Genomic DNA, 15806 nt, shown 5'->3' with positions numbered 1-15806 from the left:
ATGTCATCTCAATAACAAAGACACATTGTCCACTTCAGGTGACTTAGAAGATTATCCATCATCCATTCAAAAGTTGCTGGTGCATTACACAAACCAACAGCATTACATTAAACTCATACAGACCCTCAGGGGTGAGGAATACAGTTTTCTCACGATTAGCCACATCTACTTTGATTTGTCAGTATCCCGAGTACATGTCAGTGGTTGAGAAAAACTTAGCCCCCTTCAGACAATCTAGTGTATCGTCAATTCGTGGGAAAGGGTAAACGTCCATTTTAGTTATCTTATTAAGCTTCCTGTAATCAACACAAAGGTGCCAACTGCCATCTTTCTTCCTAACAAGGGCCTCTGATGACGACCATGGGCTCTGCGAAGGCTGAATGATGACATTCTTCATCATTTCCTCTACCTCCTCGCGAATTATTTGACTTTTCTGTTGCTGACACATGTTATACTCTCTGGCTTATTGGTTGATGATCTCCAATGCTAATCCGGTGCTTCACTGTCGATTTGCGTAATTTGCTCTTCATCTGTGGATTGAAGCATTCAGAAAACTCTTGAAGTATGGCAAGTAGCTTCTCCTGTTGTTCCTTAGTGAGATCTGGTGATAGTTGAGCTAGAAGACCGTGTCTAGTAGTGGTAGCACTAATTTCGCCCACAGACTTGGCATGGGAGGTTCCTATGACACTCAGCTGTTCTTCAATTAACAGCTCAGCGTTTGCTACGCTCTGCATCTTGGAAGGATCTGCGGTTCTCAGCAACAGTTAACTATTCACAACTCACCAAATCCATTCTTAAACGAGACGACAGAGGCTGGGATGACCAAGTTATTCATCAGTGGTATACTTCTCTTACATTCCACTACAAGATCCAAAGGTTGATGCATGGCATGACACGTGACAGGTACCTTTCTAGTGCTGACTGCAGGAATGATCACTTCATCCAGCACACACAGTCTCCACACACTAAAATGTGCATCTTCCTGTCCACAGTATCGCATCTCATCTGGCATACTCTTCGAGCAACCACAATCTATAATTGCCTGAGAAGCTTTCAAAAAGTCCGTTCCAAGAATGACATCATCTCTACACTCTTGTAAGACGATGAATTCTAAGGGCTGTGTATGGCCACTTATACCCACAAGACTGGTACATCTTCCTGTAGGTTTTACATATTTCCCATCAGCCACCTTCAGCAGAGATGTTTTGCTGTTGACGAATACAGTTTTCCGCAACTGGCGACGGTGCTTCTCCGAAATGACTGAATACGATGCTCCAGAGTCCACAAGAGCTTGGGCTGTTCGGCCAGCCATGGGGATATCGATGTAGTGCCCTATCACTTTTGTAGTGATCGACTGCAGAGGATTTTTCTCTTCGGCGGCCTCACCTCCAAGGAGGGTCGCACCCTTTAGTTTTCCAGGTTGCGGTGGCTAGGTGATTGGCTGGAGCTTCTAAACGGTGATGGAGACCTTGCTCGGCATGTTGGGGAGCATCCTCTCCAGCAGCTGGCATACAGCGATGGTGACCTATGTCGTCCTGCACCCACATCTTTTTGTTCATCTTCATCGTCCTGGAGTTGGCGTCGGCTAAGATCGATTTGCTGTCGTCTGGTGAGGACGTCATCAAATAACCGCTGAATTTCTCGACAACAGTGCACCACATGTTCCGGTCGTCCACAGTGGAAACGCACTGGTTGGTTATCCTGGGTCCTCTAGACATCAGTCTTCCTTGGTGCCCAAACAGGTTCCTCACGGGGCATTGTAGGAACGTAACTTCGCCTGGGTCTCAACTTTTTCACCATTTTAAAGGGAGATGAAGGACGAGAGACTGGGTTCAATGTCTGTTTGATTTCCTCCCTTATGACCTCTTAAAGCGTCTCGGTTTTTTGGTCACCGTGTAATCCAAGTGCCTTCTGAACTTCCTGTCTCACTATCTGACGAAGAACACTTGTGAAATCAATTCTTCCTCCATCACAGACATCGATGCAATGTTTGGAAGTCATTCAAACTTCTTGCGTGTATTCTTTTTTGATGCATTGTCTTGATATACTGAAAACATTTTATGAAGTCATCTGCTGTCAAAACTTCCTTCAGGAGTAGGGCTTGATACATGTCCTCAGCAACACCCTTCATGAGATGTGAAACCTTGTCTTCCCCCTTCATTCTAGGATCCACTATTTTGCACAGCTCCAAGACGTCTTGAATGTAGGATGCTGTAGTTTCCCCAGGACGCTGTGCCCTGCACTTTAATTTACCTTCAGCCTTGCACTTCTGTCGTCGTGTGGCGCCAAAATACTTGTGCAGTTCCGCCTGGAATACTTCCCAGCTTGTGAACTTCTCATTGTTCTCATACCATTGCTTGGCAGTGCCGTACAAATAGAAAAATGCGTTAGCCAAACACACAGTGTCATCCCATTTGTTAAATTTAGCTATACGCTCATATATCTTCTTCAGCCACTTGTTTGGATCTTGGCCATCGTCACCAGAGAACCTGGAAGGATGTCTGATGTGGTGGCACACCGCTGCTGTCATCGTAACGTCCTCTTCTTCTTCTGTCTCCAGTAGATTGCAATCTGTTGAATATGGCTCGAACTCGGGTTTTTCACCATGAAAACGGCGGCTCAGTCATGGCCTGATGGGAACCACTGTGTCATTGATAATGTGTGCTATCACAAGTTCCAATACCCAGCGCTTCCACCAGAATAATATCACACAGAAGACGGTGTAATTAGATGAATGATGAACACTGACTTCACTTACTGAAGTTTTTACTGCACTTGCACATACAAGAGTGCGGAGCGAACTGCCTCCGGCCAGAACATGTACATTATATATACAGCTACAGAACATTCCAGAACAACGATGCTTGACATTTGTGGATACTTCTAGAATGTACTCGAACCGAAATAGAAATTAAAACTGTACAGTCCAGGTGAGTTTTGAACTCACGACCCTCCATGCAACAGTTTAGTATCATAACCACTACACCACAGTGCTATTCAGCTTATTCTGCGACAATATGAAATAAAACTATTCAAGTACATTGCTACTTGGAAATGTTGAAAAACTAAATGCAGTCAAAAATAAAGTGGGGAAATTGAAAGAAAAGAGGGAACAACTGAAAATGTCCTCAGTTGCACTAATTATGATTGCAATACACACAATGACCACAAGAATTTTGAAAATCACAAATGGTATGCAAATGTGTTCTTATGTACATCAGAGAAATAAAATATCACACTGCAATTACAATTACCTTCTCCAGACCTCGATTCATAATTAGCTCAGCTGCTCGGTGATACTGCTTCAACAAATACATGCATTGGGCTAACCAGTATATGTCTTCTGGATCTTCACTGCTTAAGGAAACAACTTTGTCTGCCCAAAATAAAGCTGAAGAATATAACCTCTGTAAGCAATAGAAATATGAATCAATACAAAATTTCATGAAAATGTCACACATAACATATAAAACAAGAGGACAGTTTCAGTATCATCTTGGTTTTCTAATGCACCTGAAAGTTGAGTAAAAGTTCTGGAACCTCTAAATAAAATTAAATACATATGAATGTTCAAAATCATTCCACGAAGTGCTGATGACAGTGCAGTTGAGCACCCCACAAACCAAACCAAACATTCTAGGAAAAACAGACCAATCAATTCTCTGACTTCCTGAAGCACATCCAAACAGCAAAAGATCACAATGAATGGAACTACAGACTGCTTTTTGTTTTGTCTTATCCACAATGTCTGATTCACAATGATCTGTACTTATGAAATTATCGTGTTACCGTACTTGTGGCATTGTCTGAAACTGCTTTAAGTCATCTCTCTCTGGCTAACAAGAGAGGGTAGAAATTTATGATTCTCGGAGTATGAAAAAGTTAGTTACACAGTACCCCAACGACCATATTAGAAATTTTGTAATTATTTGGTTTTATAATGATCTGCCAGTAGTGGAAGCAGAAGGCCCCTCTCCCCTATGTCCCCACATGACACTACCCTTTCTATAATCTGATTAAAGTAACTTTCTGATCAGCCTTGCAGCAAGTTGAGTGGTAGTGGCCATCTGGCACTCAATCAGTTATTTCTCGAGTGCCACATGCTCACTATGTTACCTATTTTGCAGTTACATGCAACAGCTTGTGAAGCTTTTCTGGCTGCATGCCAGCAACACTGCCCTCTGCCATAGTATTGGGTCAATCACAAATTATTTCCATAGGAGTACATTAAGGTAATTGCAGCGAAACCATTTTGTTGCAACAAAAAAACAGCAAGAGACAATTATACTCCTGTAAATAAAAAGAATAGAGTTTGGATAAACTTCAGAAATGTAAGAACAATAGCCAGTAGCAATATAACATTTGAATTGTGAAGCTGAAGAACTGAGAAACATCTTGGACAAAATCTCTATGAGAATGGTTAAATTATTATTTAAGATTAGAAAAGCATTTGCTATCAAACAAAAAAATTGAGAAAATATTATCACATTTTAAGAAAGTCAATTCCTGATGTGCTGCAGAACTGAAGCAGTATTTTGTGCTTCCAATTCATATAGGGACAGCCTGGTATATGGAATGCTGTTCTTGGAATACACAGGTTTAACAAAAGAAATGAAAGGAATAAAAAAACACAATGGTGCAGGAATGTACTTACAAAATTTAAAATCATGGTTGATGAAATGCATTTTCTTTGGACCCACACAGCCAAGAGCAAAATTATGGAATTAAAAAGAAATTCAGAGAGATATACACAGCAATGTTCTGCATCAAAAAAGCATGGCAAATCAACCTAAAATAATTCTGCAGTCCATCACCTGAAGAGATTATGATGAAAATCTTATTACTTAATATTTTCTAAAGCACTAATGTCATTAATTATTCACATACTCAGTGATTTACAGCTATGTTAAAGAGCAAGTTTGCTGCATTAATTACATTTTTATATGTTTCACTTGCTGCTTTTCCGTTTTCCCAGAAATTACACATCAGTTGACTGCTGCAAGTACATTGTGGCTTACTGATGTACAAGAGCGTACTGAAAAGTAATGCCTCTGAATTTTGTATTCTGTTCTCAATAATGGTTGAGGTATAACATGTCATGCATATTACTTGGGTGACTTTCCTGTTTACTGAGACAAGCTGCAACCCTCTTACGCTCCAAATTGTAGCATGATCACGGCAGTGTACAACATAACTATATTGGTGCATGAGAAGCAGTGAGTTGTAATCTAGTTTCTAACCACAGAAAACGTGCCAATTGAAATCTATAGAAAGAATGGAAGCTGTGTTTGGCGATTACTGTATCGTCATCAGTAATGTGAGACATCTGCAACAATCCAGTGCCTTGGGTTCAGTGTCATTGATCATCCTACATACAGTCCCAAGTTGGTCCCATCCAAATTTCATTTGTTTCCAAAACTTAAAGCACACATTCAAGGCTTCGCTTTGATAGTGATGTAGTGGAAGCAGAGGTGCGGTACTGGCTATGTCAACAAAGTCAAACATTTTATACTGATGGTATCAACAAACTGATTTCTCATTGGGAGAAATGCGTTATCACTGGGGTAAAAATGTTGAGAAATCAATATGTAGACATGAAGAATGAGGTACAGAATTTTAATAAACTTTGTTTTATTTAAAATGCTTTAAGAGTTCTCATATGAAGAATAAAGATGTCGAATATTAATAAAGCTTATTTTATTTAACAAGCTTTAAGAGATTTCACATTAAAAATTTGGATGCATTACTTTTAAGCACTTCCTCGTACATTTAATTAGATATAATCAGACCTGATATGATAAGGACAAGAGTTATTCACCATATTTATACAAATCCGAGACATGCATAAGTGTTATAATGTGTAATTATATCAGGAATTAATGGAACTGTTCTATATAATTACACAAAAATTAATTGAAATAATGAATCATACACAGAATGTGGTTCCGTGAATTTCTTGGTAATTGTTGAACTACAAATCTAAGAGTCTGAACTACAAGCCTCAGTTGGAGACAGGAAATTTCTGTAGTACATAATATATACTTAACCCTTCTAGTACCACTAGGGCCAATACGACCATATAAGCACATAGGACATATATACCTTCCTTGTTTTCAAAACTACTATTTTCAAAGTATATAACCTTCTCCCTCTGTGTCAATTGTATCCAATTATGTTTGTTATATATAAAAACAAAGATGAGGTGACTTACCGAACGAAAGCGCTGGCAGGTCGATAGACACACAAACAAACACAAACATACACACAAAATTCAAGCTTTCGCAACAAACTGTTGCCTCATCAGGAAAGAGGGAAGGAGAGGGGAAGACGAAAGGAAGTGGGTTTTAAGGGAGAGGGTAAGGAGTCATTCCAATCCCGGGAGCGGAAAGACTTACCTTAGGGGGAAAAAAGGACAGGTACACAATCGCACACACGCACATATCCATCCACACATACAGACACAAGCAGACATATTTAAAGACAAAGAGTTTGGGCAGAGATGTCAGTCGAGGCAGAAGTGTAGAGGCAAAGAAGTTGTTGAAAGACAGGTGAGGTATGAGTGGCAGCAACTTGAAATTAGCGGAGATTGAGGCCTGGCAGATGACGAGAAGAGAGGATATACTGAAGGGCAAGTTCCCATCTCCGGAGTTCGGATAGGTTGGTGTTGGTGGGAAGTATCCAGATAACCCGGACGGTGTAACACTGTGCCAAGATGTGCTGGCTGTGCACCAAGGCATGTTTAGCCACAGGGTGATCCTCATTACCAACAAACACTGTCTGCCTGTGTCCATTCATGTGAATGGACAGTTTGTTGCTGGTCATTCCCACATAGAATGCATCACAGTGTAGGCAGGTCAGTTGGTAAATCACGTGGGTGCTTTCACACGTGGCTCTGCCTTTGATCGTGTACACCTTCCGGGTTACAGGACTGGAGTAGGTGGTGGTGGGAGGGTGCATGGGACAGGTTTTGCATCGGGGGCGGTTACAAGGATATGAGCCAGAGGGTAGGGAAGGTGGTTTGGGGATTTCATAGGGATGAACTAACAGGTTACGAAGGTTAGGTGGACGGCGGTAAGACACTCTTGGCGAAGTGGGGAGGATTTCATGAAGGATGGATCTCATTTCAGGGCAGGATTTGAGGAAGTCGTATCCCTGCTGGAGAGCCACATTCAGAGTCTGGTCCAGTCCCAGAAAGTATCCTGTCACAAGTGGGGCACTTTTGTGGTTCTTCTGTGGGGGATTCTGGGTTTGAGGGGATGAGGAAGTGGCTCTGGTTATTTGCTTCTGTACCAGGTCGGGAGGGTAGTTGCGGGATGCGAAAGCTGTTCTCAGGTTGTTGGTGTAATGATTCAGGGATTCCGGACTGGAGCAGATTCGTTTGCCACGAAGACCTAGGCTGTAGGGAAGGGACCGTTTGATGTGGAATGGGTGGCAGCTGTCATAATGGAGGTACTGTTGCTTGTTGGTGGGTTTGATGTGGACAGACGTGTGAAGTTGGCCATTGGACAGGTGGAGGTCAACGTCAAGGAAAGTGGCATGGGATTTGGAGTAGGACCAGGTAAATCTGATGGAACCAAAGGAGTTGAGGTTGGAGAGGAAATTCTGAAGTTCTTCTTCACTGTGAGTCCAGATCATGAAGATGTCATCAATAAATCTGTACCAAACTTTGGGTTGGCAGACTTGGGTAATCAAGAAGGCTTCCTCTAAGCGACCCATGAATAGGTTGGCGTACGAGGGGGCCATCCTGGTACCCATGGCTGTTCCCTTTAATTGTTGGTATGTCTGGCCTTCAAAAGTGAAGAAGTTGTGGGTCAGGATGAAGCTGGCTAAGGTAATGAGGAAAGAGGTCTTTCCGCTCCCGGGATTGGAATGACTCCTTACCCTCTCCCTTAAAACCCACTTCCATTCGTCTTCCCCACTCCTTCCCTCTTTCCTGATGAGGCAACAGTTTGTTGCGAAAGCTTGAATTTTGTGTGTATGTTTGTGTTTGTTTGTGTGTCTATCGACCTGCCAGCGCTTTCGTTCGGTAAGTCACCTCATCTTTGATTTTATATGTAATTTTTCCCACGTGGAATGTTTCCTTCTATTACAATTATGTTTGTTCATTTTTATAATTACAACACATTAAAATTAATCATGGTTTTTGCACAGAGTACTACTGGGACCAATTTCGTTTGTTTCTTGAATGTGGCATTTACTAAATGCCTAGAACAGATAGTTTGGAAGCACAATCATGATGGAAATACATTGGATCTACTAATGGCAATGAACAGACCTGACCTGTTTGAAAATGTCCACAGTGAAACTGATATCAGTGATCCTGACACGGTTGTGACAACAATGATTACCAAAGAACAAAAGACAACTAGAACAAGCAAAAAGATATACACGTAAAGTAATCTGGTTTACTGAGCATAAATAAAAGAACAGCTAATCACGCACCGGGTAGATAATTATGTACCCACTATAGCAGTTCATAATGGGAAAGAACTTCCATGGTATACAGTCACTGTAAAGAAACTTCTAAAGAAACAGATACTACTCCATAGATACGTAAAATGAAGTATAGGGCTATAGACAGAGAGATGCTGAATGAAACGTGTTTGGCTATCAAGAGAGAAATGAGTGATGCCTTCAATAACTGTCACAGCAGAATACTGTCAAGTGATCTGCCACAGTACCCCAAGAAATTCTGGTCATATGTAAAGGCTGCTAATGGACCAACTTTAGTGTCCAGCCCCTAATGAATGAGGCAGGAACTGAAATTGAGGGTAGCAAGGCAAAAGTTGAAACGCTTAATTGTTTCCAAATGTTCTTTTACAAAGGAAAACCCTGGAGATTTGCCCCAATTCATCATACAACTGAAAAGAATAACAAAATACACATTAGTACAGCGGAGCTGAGAAACAGTTGAAATCGTTAAACATGAACAAAGCTCTAGGCTCTGATAGAATCCATGTCAGATTCTATATTGAATTTGGGGTTGAGTTAGCCCTTCTTCTAACTATATTATATCATAGAGCCCTCGAACAAAAAACTGTGCCTAGTTCTTGGAAAAGGGCACAGGTCACAGTCGTCTGGAAGAGAGGGAGTAAAAGTGATCCACAAAGCTACCATCCAATATTCCTGACATCGATTTGTTGTAGAATCTTAGAACATGTTCTGAGCTCTAATACAATGAGGTATCTTGAACAGAATGACCTCCTGAATGGCAAACAGCATGGATTTCGAAAACACTGATCATTTGAAATCTAACTCACACTTTTCTCACATGACATACTGATAGCATTGCATCAAAGCAAGCAGACAGATGCCTTATTTCTTGATTTCCAAACAGCAGTTGACTCAGTACCGCACCTACGCTTATTGTCAAAAGTACGATATCAAGTAAAACTGCAATTGGATAGAGGACTTTTTGGTAGCAAGGACACAACATATTACCTTGAATGGAGGTTAATCGTCAGATGTAGAAGTAACTTCGGGTGTACCCCTGGGAAGTGAGTTGGGATTCTTGCCTTACATGTTGTATATTAATGACCTTGCAGTTATCTACAATGAAGTACTAGCTGAAAGAAGCTGCATAAATATTCAATCAGGTCTTGATAAGATTTCATCGTGATTCAGATTTTGGCAACTTACCTTAAATGTTCAGAAATGTAAAATTTTACACTTCACAAAATGAAAAAAAAAAAAAAAAAAAAGTAGAATCCTCTGACTACAATATCAATGATTCACTGTTGAAGTCCCCTCGTAACCCAGTACCACCGAGGACTGGAGCAACTAAATTACATCCTCCGTCAGGGTTTTGACTACCTCTCATCATGGGCTGAAATGAGAAATGTCCTGCCCACTATTCTTCCCACTCCTCTCACAGTAGTATTCCGCCATCCACAAAACCTACATAATATACTCATCCACTCCTACACAACCCCTGCTCCCAGCTCCTTACCTAATGGGTCATATACCTGTAATAGACTTAGATGCAAGACCTGTTCCATACATCCTCTCACCGCCACCTAATCCAATCTGGTCAGAGACATCACCTATCCCATCAAAGGCAGGGCTACCTGAGAAACCAGTCATGTGATCTACAAAATTAGCTGCAACCACTGTGCTGCATTCTATGTGGGCATAATGACCAGCAAGCTGTCTGTCCACATGAATGTCCACTGACAAACTGTGGCCAAGAAACAAGTGGACCACCCTGTTGCTGAGCACACTGCCCAACACAACATCTTTCATTTCAAAGGATGCTTCACAGCCTGTGCCATATGGGTCCTTCCCACCAACACCAGCTTTTCCGAACTGCTCGGGTGGGAACCTTCCCTGCAATATATCCTACGTTCACGTAACCCTCCTGGCCTCAACCTTCATTAGTCATTGTCCTCACCTGTTCAGTTCCTTCCCTGTTCCCATTCCAGCACTACACAGCCCTCATTCCACCATCACACCCAGTCTTTTTACTTCTCCCCTTTTCCGCCACCCCCCTTCTCCCCTCCTCTCCCCTCCCTGTGTCTAAGCTCCCAACTGCACATAGCTGCTCTACCCTCTCTCCATCTCGTCCCTGTGCATTCCCCAGCAGCACTTCACTGTCCACCACCCCTACTCCACTATCCCTCCCACTCCCAAGCCAAGCCTCCTCCTTACCCCCAGCCACTCGCCATCATCATGTACTGCTGCTGCTGCTCGCCGTGTGGCTTCAGCTGCCACAGACTGCTGTCATGTGCTTGTGAGTTGCATTTGTGTGTTTGGTCTATTTTTGATGAAGAACTTACTGGCCGAAAGCTTATTTGTGACAGTCTTTTTGTTGTGCCTATCTGCGACTCAGCATCTCTGCTATATAGTGAGTAACAACTTTCCTTTTCATAATATTGTTAGAGTCCATCATGGATTTTCTATTTTTGATATCACAGACCATCAGTCAAACCCCGTAGCCCCACCAAATCGAAAGCCACAAACTGTCCTCCCAACACTGCCATATAAAGTCATTGCAGGTTCAAAATGGCTCTGAGCACTATAAATCATTGCAGGTATAGGAACCGTCAATACAAACTACTTTCATCCCCGTCCCACACTTACAAGGTTTAAATATTTTATCACAATACCACACTTCAACACAAAAGATATGGTGCCCAGCATGTCACACACATTCTATGTAAACTTCCAATGCTAAAGGTCACTGTCAGATCCACTGTGTTGCACAACCACCACAAGAAACCTAAAGCAAATCACCTGTTTCAAACTGCACTCTCATTCACAAACTAGACAGCACACACAACATCATTACAACTCAGTTCAAATCAAATGGCTGGTACCAAATACTTCAGTCAACTCCACAGGTCTAACGCAACACACTTCTTAACAATATGTGAAACAAATTTTGAAACACATTCTCAAAATAACAAATTATTAGATATAATATCAGAAAGCCAAAAGAGAAACTTGGATCATGCCTTCACTGTCCAAAGGGTAGTCACAAAAAAGCAAGAATAATGATCCAGAAGCACATTTTTCATTATAACAGGACTATTAACAGCTTAAGAAAAGCAGGGGAAAATCCAGGGATATGCACATCACACCTTAAGTCTGCAGATCAGACAACAATACCAATAGAATATAGTGACAGAAGACAAATAGGAGAGGATGGTGATGGTACAAAAGACACAGATGAGAAAATTTATGGAGGCAGTTCAGATGAAAAGGAAAACGGTACTACAAAGAATGGTGCAGAGAAAATTTAACAAAATGTAACCTTGTCCCCCAATCCATACATAAAAGGAAAATTATCAAGACCCTCAGAAGTGAGAGCGTCTATGGTGTCACTCATCTATTCAACATAATAGTTGTTATTAGTTGCATAAATAATACAATATTAATTCAATGCATTTTGTAAGACATTAAAATATTCCCTTCTTAGATGTCTACATCGACAGGTGATTCCACAGGCATTTATAAATACTATGCAGCCTATCCCACTGACATTTTTTTACAATGTTTAAAAGGCAATGTTCACCTAGTTGTCACCCACATTTGAAATAATGGGGTACTTAGCGAATAGCAGTTTTCATTTCAAAAGGACTGCTTTACAGTCAGAAATTTATACAGTGTGCCCAAAGCTACTTGCAATTTTTAGTCAGGACTGTTGTAGGCACAATTAAATGGCCTCTACCTAGTACATAAGATGCCATGAAGTGAAGAGTATTAATCACACAAACAAAGTTGACACTCGGGGCTGTGGCTGATGGGAGCAACCGTAAAGGCATTTCCCTTTTACAGTCGGTCCCATCAGTCACCGCACCCAGTGTCACGTTTGTTTGTGCGATTAATAAGTCAGAAGTAACAACCAATGTCTACCTCTCACAGGGCAAGCAACTTCTACAGAAGCAGAAGTAACACAGTTAGGTATTGGTAATAACCACTTAATGTTTTGTGAAATTGAAACTGAAACTAATCAGCAAAATGAAAACATCATTCAACACTGGCGACTTCATGCTATTGAATACACTCCTGATTCAAAGTTAGTACACACGCTCACAGCACAGCTTGGCCCTTTTCTGGTTGCAAGTAAATCAGTGGAAGGTGTATGACATACAACAAACTCATTATCAGACACAATGCAAAGTACTTAGCATTTGAAAACTTGAACTGGAAAAAAACAAATAATACACTTCGTATAACATTTTCGTCCATTCATTTCTGGCGCTAATTAATTAACAACTTCATGGCCACACAAAGTAATGAAATACTTTCATCTATCTAGGTCAGGTTGTATAATGGTTTATCATAATGTAACTCCTCAATTAAGCAAAATGTGTTCACTGCATAACAGCAAGTAATTGAAATTGAGCATGGAGAGGTGGTAAAACACGGATTGCAGGTGCACGTATAAACAATTGGCAATATCGATCACAGCCTGCAAGTACATTTACTTAGTGGTCAAACTTTTCGACAACAGTACAGCCTATATCAGTCAGAGTGCAACAAACATAAGCACGAAAATAGTATTAACACTGATGTCGACGGTCCACTATACCCCAGTGAATCTAACTTAGGTACAAAAACAGTAAAATAACATCTGTAGAAGATTGGCAATCTACTCAAATGTCTGACAGATTTGCATTTTAAAATACAAATTTAAAATTGTTCTCAGGCTTGACAACATTTTTTTTCCGCTCCAGAATCTTTATGTTGAAACAATCACAAATCTTAGAATTGATCACCCAGTCCAAATCATAAGATTTATCGTAAATCTTATGTACGAATTACCCAATGGACAAAACTTGAGTAGCTACATGACAATACATTATTCCAACATCGAATTCTAGAATCAATAACCACAAAAAATTATATCTAGGTAGCTCTGACTTTTCAGACATTTATCCACACTTCGGATCCGTACTATTGTAGTGGCCGTTCCATTCGTTCTTCCAGACATATAATAACCTACATCTCATTCCAGTGACCTACAAAGTGACAATGAAGCTTTCAAATAACACTTTAAAAAACTTAAATCTGTCATTCATGCACTTAACATGTATATATACGAGAAAATAATCCACCTTAAAATCACAGTCTTACCAAGTCAATGTAGTGTTTCACCAGCCTCCGATATTTTTCAATGTTTACATTTACTTCACTTTCCTCCTTATTGGCCATATTTCCTAAACAATAAACAAGCTTTCAAATTATTGCGGCACCTGCGATCACTTTGGTGTTTGAAAATAACAATCCAACGATGTTACAATTATAGAAGGAAGGAAAACAAAACGGTGCTGATCAAATTTCCTTGGTCGTGACAGTATGAAGTGGCGTTACAATCTGTCGTTTGCACAAGAATCTTACATTATTATAGTGTCATTATTTTCAATATGGCAACAACGAAAATCATTTTGGGAGGGAAAAGGGGGAGTCATGGCGTCATCCAGCTGGTAATACAATCAAAGCTGCGCTAAATACTAAATAAAGGCCGTTCAACTCTGGCCTTCAGATTACGTAATTCAAAACATTCGACAGTGATTTTAAGATTGGAAGTGTTCACGCAAACCGTCACATCACGTCAAGGTAAAGTTTTGACGGTGTCGTCGTCTGCAGACATCGAAAGTTACCCATTTTCGACGTTCTCACTCACGATATAGTGGAAGATTTGAGCTTCTACATCTTAACAATCCCTATCTGATTATTGCACTTTGTTTCCGTAGGAAACTGCGGATGTTCTATGCCGTAGTCGATTTTTCCACTGAGTGTTCTTGCACATGTGAGTTCAGATATCTCAAAGTGAAAAATTATTTAGGTTCTACAATAACAGAACAGAGCCGACACACACGCTGTATATTAACAAGAACATATTTGATGTCGCAATTTTAAATAAATAACATTTTAAGTGATAAAGTAAGCTCTAATGAAGGGGAAAAATAAGCCTACAATTGTTTATGGCGTTATTACTTACATAAGGAAAAAAACCGTTATGGATAAGGTATACAGGCTGTATCTATTCCCGTCGCTAGCAAATAAATGTCAATATTTTGAAATGTTTCATTTCTTAACACTTAACAACACAAAATTAATCAAGAAAATACGTTATGAAGATTGGTTTGGCAATTCATAAAGTTTACCGTTGTTAATTCCTGAACTATGATATTATACTCCGGCTTTTTGTATCACAAATAGTAAACTCATAACCTCACTTCCATAGTTCTGGATTGGGCTTAGTGAATTGATGTGATGTGATGTTATGGAGACTGTAAATACACCCTGACGTAACAGTGACATGACTGCCAGTGTGACTTAGCTTTAAAAGCAATAGAAAACGCAAATGATGGGCTCAAAAGCGGATGGCGCTACAAATAACTCTGGAGTTTCAAATATCCTGCGAATTATAATTCTGTGACTAATTTTGGACCATAGTACTTCATTCAAGTCATTAAAGACAGGACATGATTGCAGCCTTGCTTAAGTGAGGGGGCTGTGAACTGGCTCTGTTGTTCACTACCAAGTAACATCTGAAAACCGAAATTATTGTGACTGTAGGTTACAATAAGATATGTTGTGAATCCTTTTTTTCTTTAGAACTTCGAGTGCGTACATGACCAAATTACAAAAATAACTGAATCAATCCTGAAACATGAACAAATGAATTACATCGAAGCTATAACATTTTAACGAAGCACAGTTTGGTTTCTGAAGTAAAAGAAGTACAATATTGGCCATTATAGCGTTTAGGAATGGCTGTGTTAAAGATATTTCTCAGTGTTGTCCAAAGCCTTTGACACTGTTGGCCGTAAAATACTACAAAACAAGTTGGAAGCACGAGGTGTAAAAGGAATAGTAAACAAATGGTTTCTGTCTTACCTGGACAATAGCCTGAAAGTGGCAGATATCGTTCACACATCTGCTAATGATGAATTTTTAGTGAAGTATATAAAAATTGAAGTTCCTCAGGGTAGTGTATTGGGTCCAATTACGTTCTTGCTATATGTCTGTGACTTTTTAGACCATATAAGACACAAAGAAAAGTTCTCTTTGCTGACGACAGCAACATTTGAACTCCAATTAGAGACAGGAAGTGAAACTCTCAAAGTCGTTTATGGTTGTGCAGTATGTAATCAATTAACATTGTATATAAAGAAAACAAACAGTATGCACTTCAACATAAAGATGGAAAACTACTCTGTTATATTAAGAACAGATGATAAATCTCGAGTTTTGTGTAAGAATTACCAGATTGTCGATTAATATGAGATGTACACACAAAAATTTCAGATGTGTTTAATATTAAAGTAAGAAAGTTCTACTTTTGGAATTAGATT

At 40.1% G+C, this 15806-nt stretch overlaps 1 protein-coding gene across 2 annotated transcripts in view; it reads right to left on the bottom strand.

The window, feature by feature from the left end:
* The window catches only part of LOC124795056 (cell division cycle protein 16 homolog), a 212744-nt gene extending 198981 nt beyond the window's left edge, over positions 1–13763 (bottom strand). Inside the window, exons 1-2 of one of the 2 annotated variants that reach the window (XM_047258852.1) lie at positions 13579–13763; positions 3255–3407 (exon numbers count right to left, since the gene is read on the bottom strand). In XM_047258852.1, the coding sequence (XP_047114808.1) occupies positions 3255–3407; positions 13579–13656 (231 nt within the window). In that variant the 5' untranslated portion in view covers positions 13657–13763. The remainder of the gene's footprint in view (positions 1–3254; positions 3408–13578) is intronic. The other variant, XM_047258853.1, reaches the window with a different exon arrangement.
* Between the last annotated feature and the right edge of the window lie 2043 nt (positions 13764–15806).

The sequence above is a fragment of the Schistocerca piceifrons genome, chromosome 4 (assembly GCF_021461385.2).
Source record: "Schistocerca piceifrons isolate TAMUIC-IGC-003096 chromosome 4, iqSchPice1.1, whole genome shotgun sequence".
Lineage (NCBI taxonomy): Eukaryota > Metazoa > Arthropoda > Insecta > Orthoptera > Acrididae > Schistocerca > Schistocerca piceifrons.
This window is presented reverse-complemented; position numbering and strand designations above follow the sequence as displayed.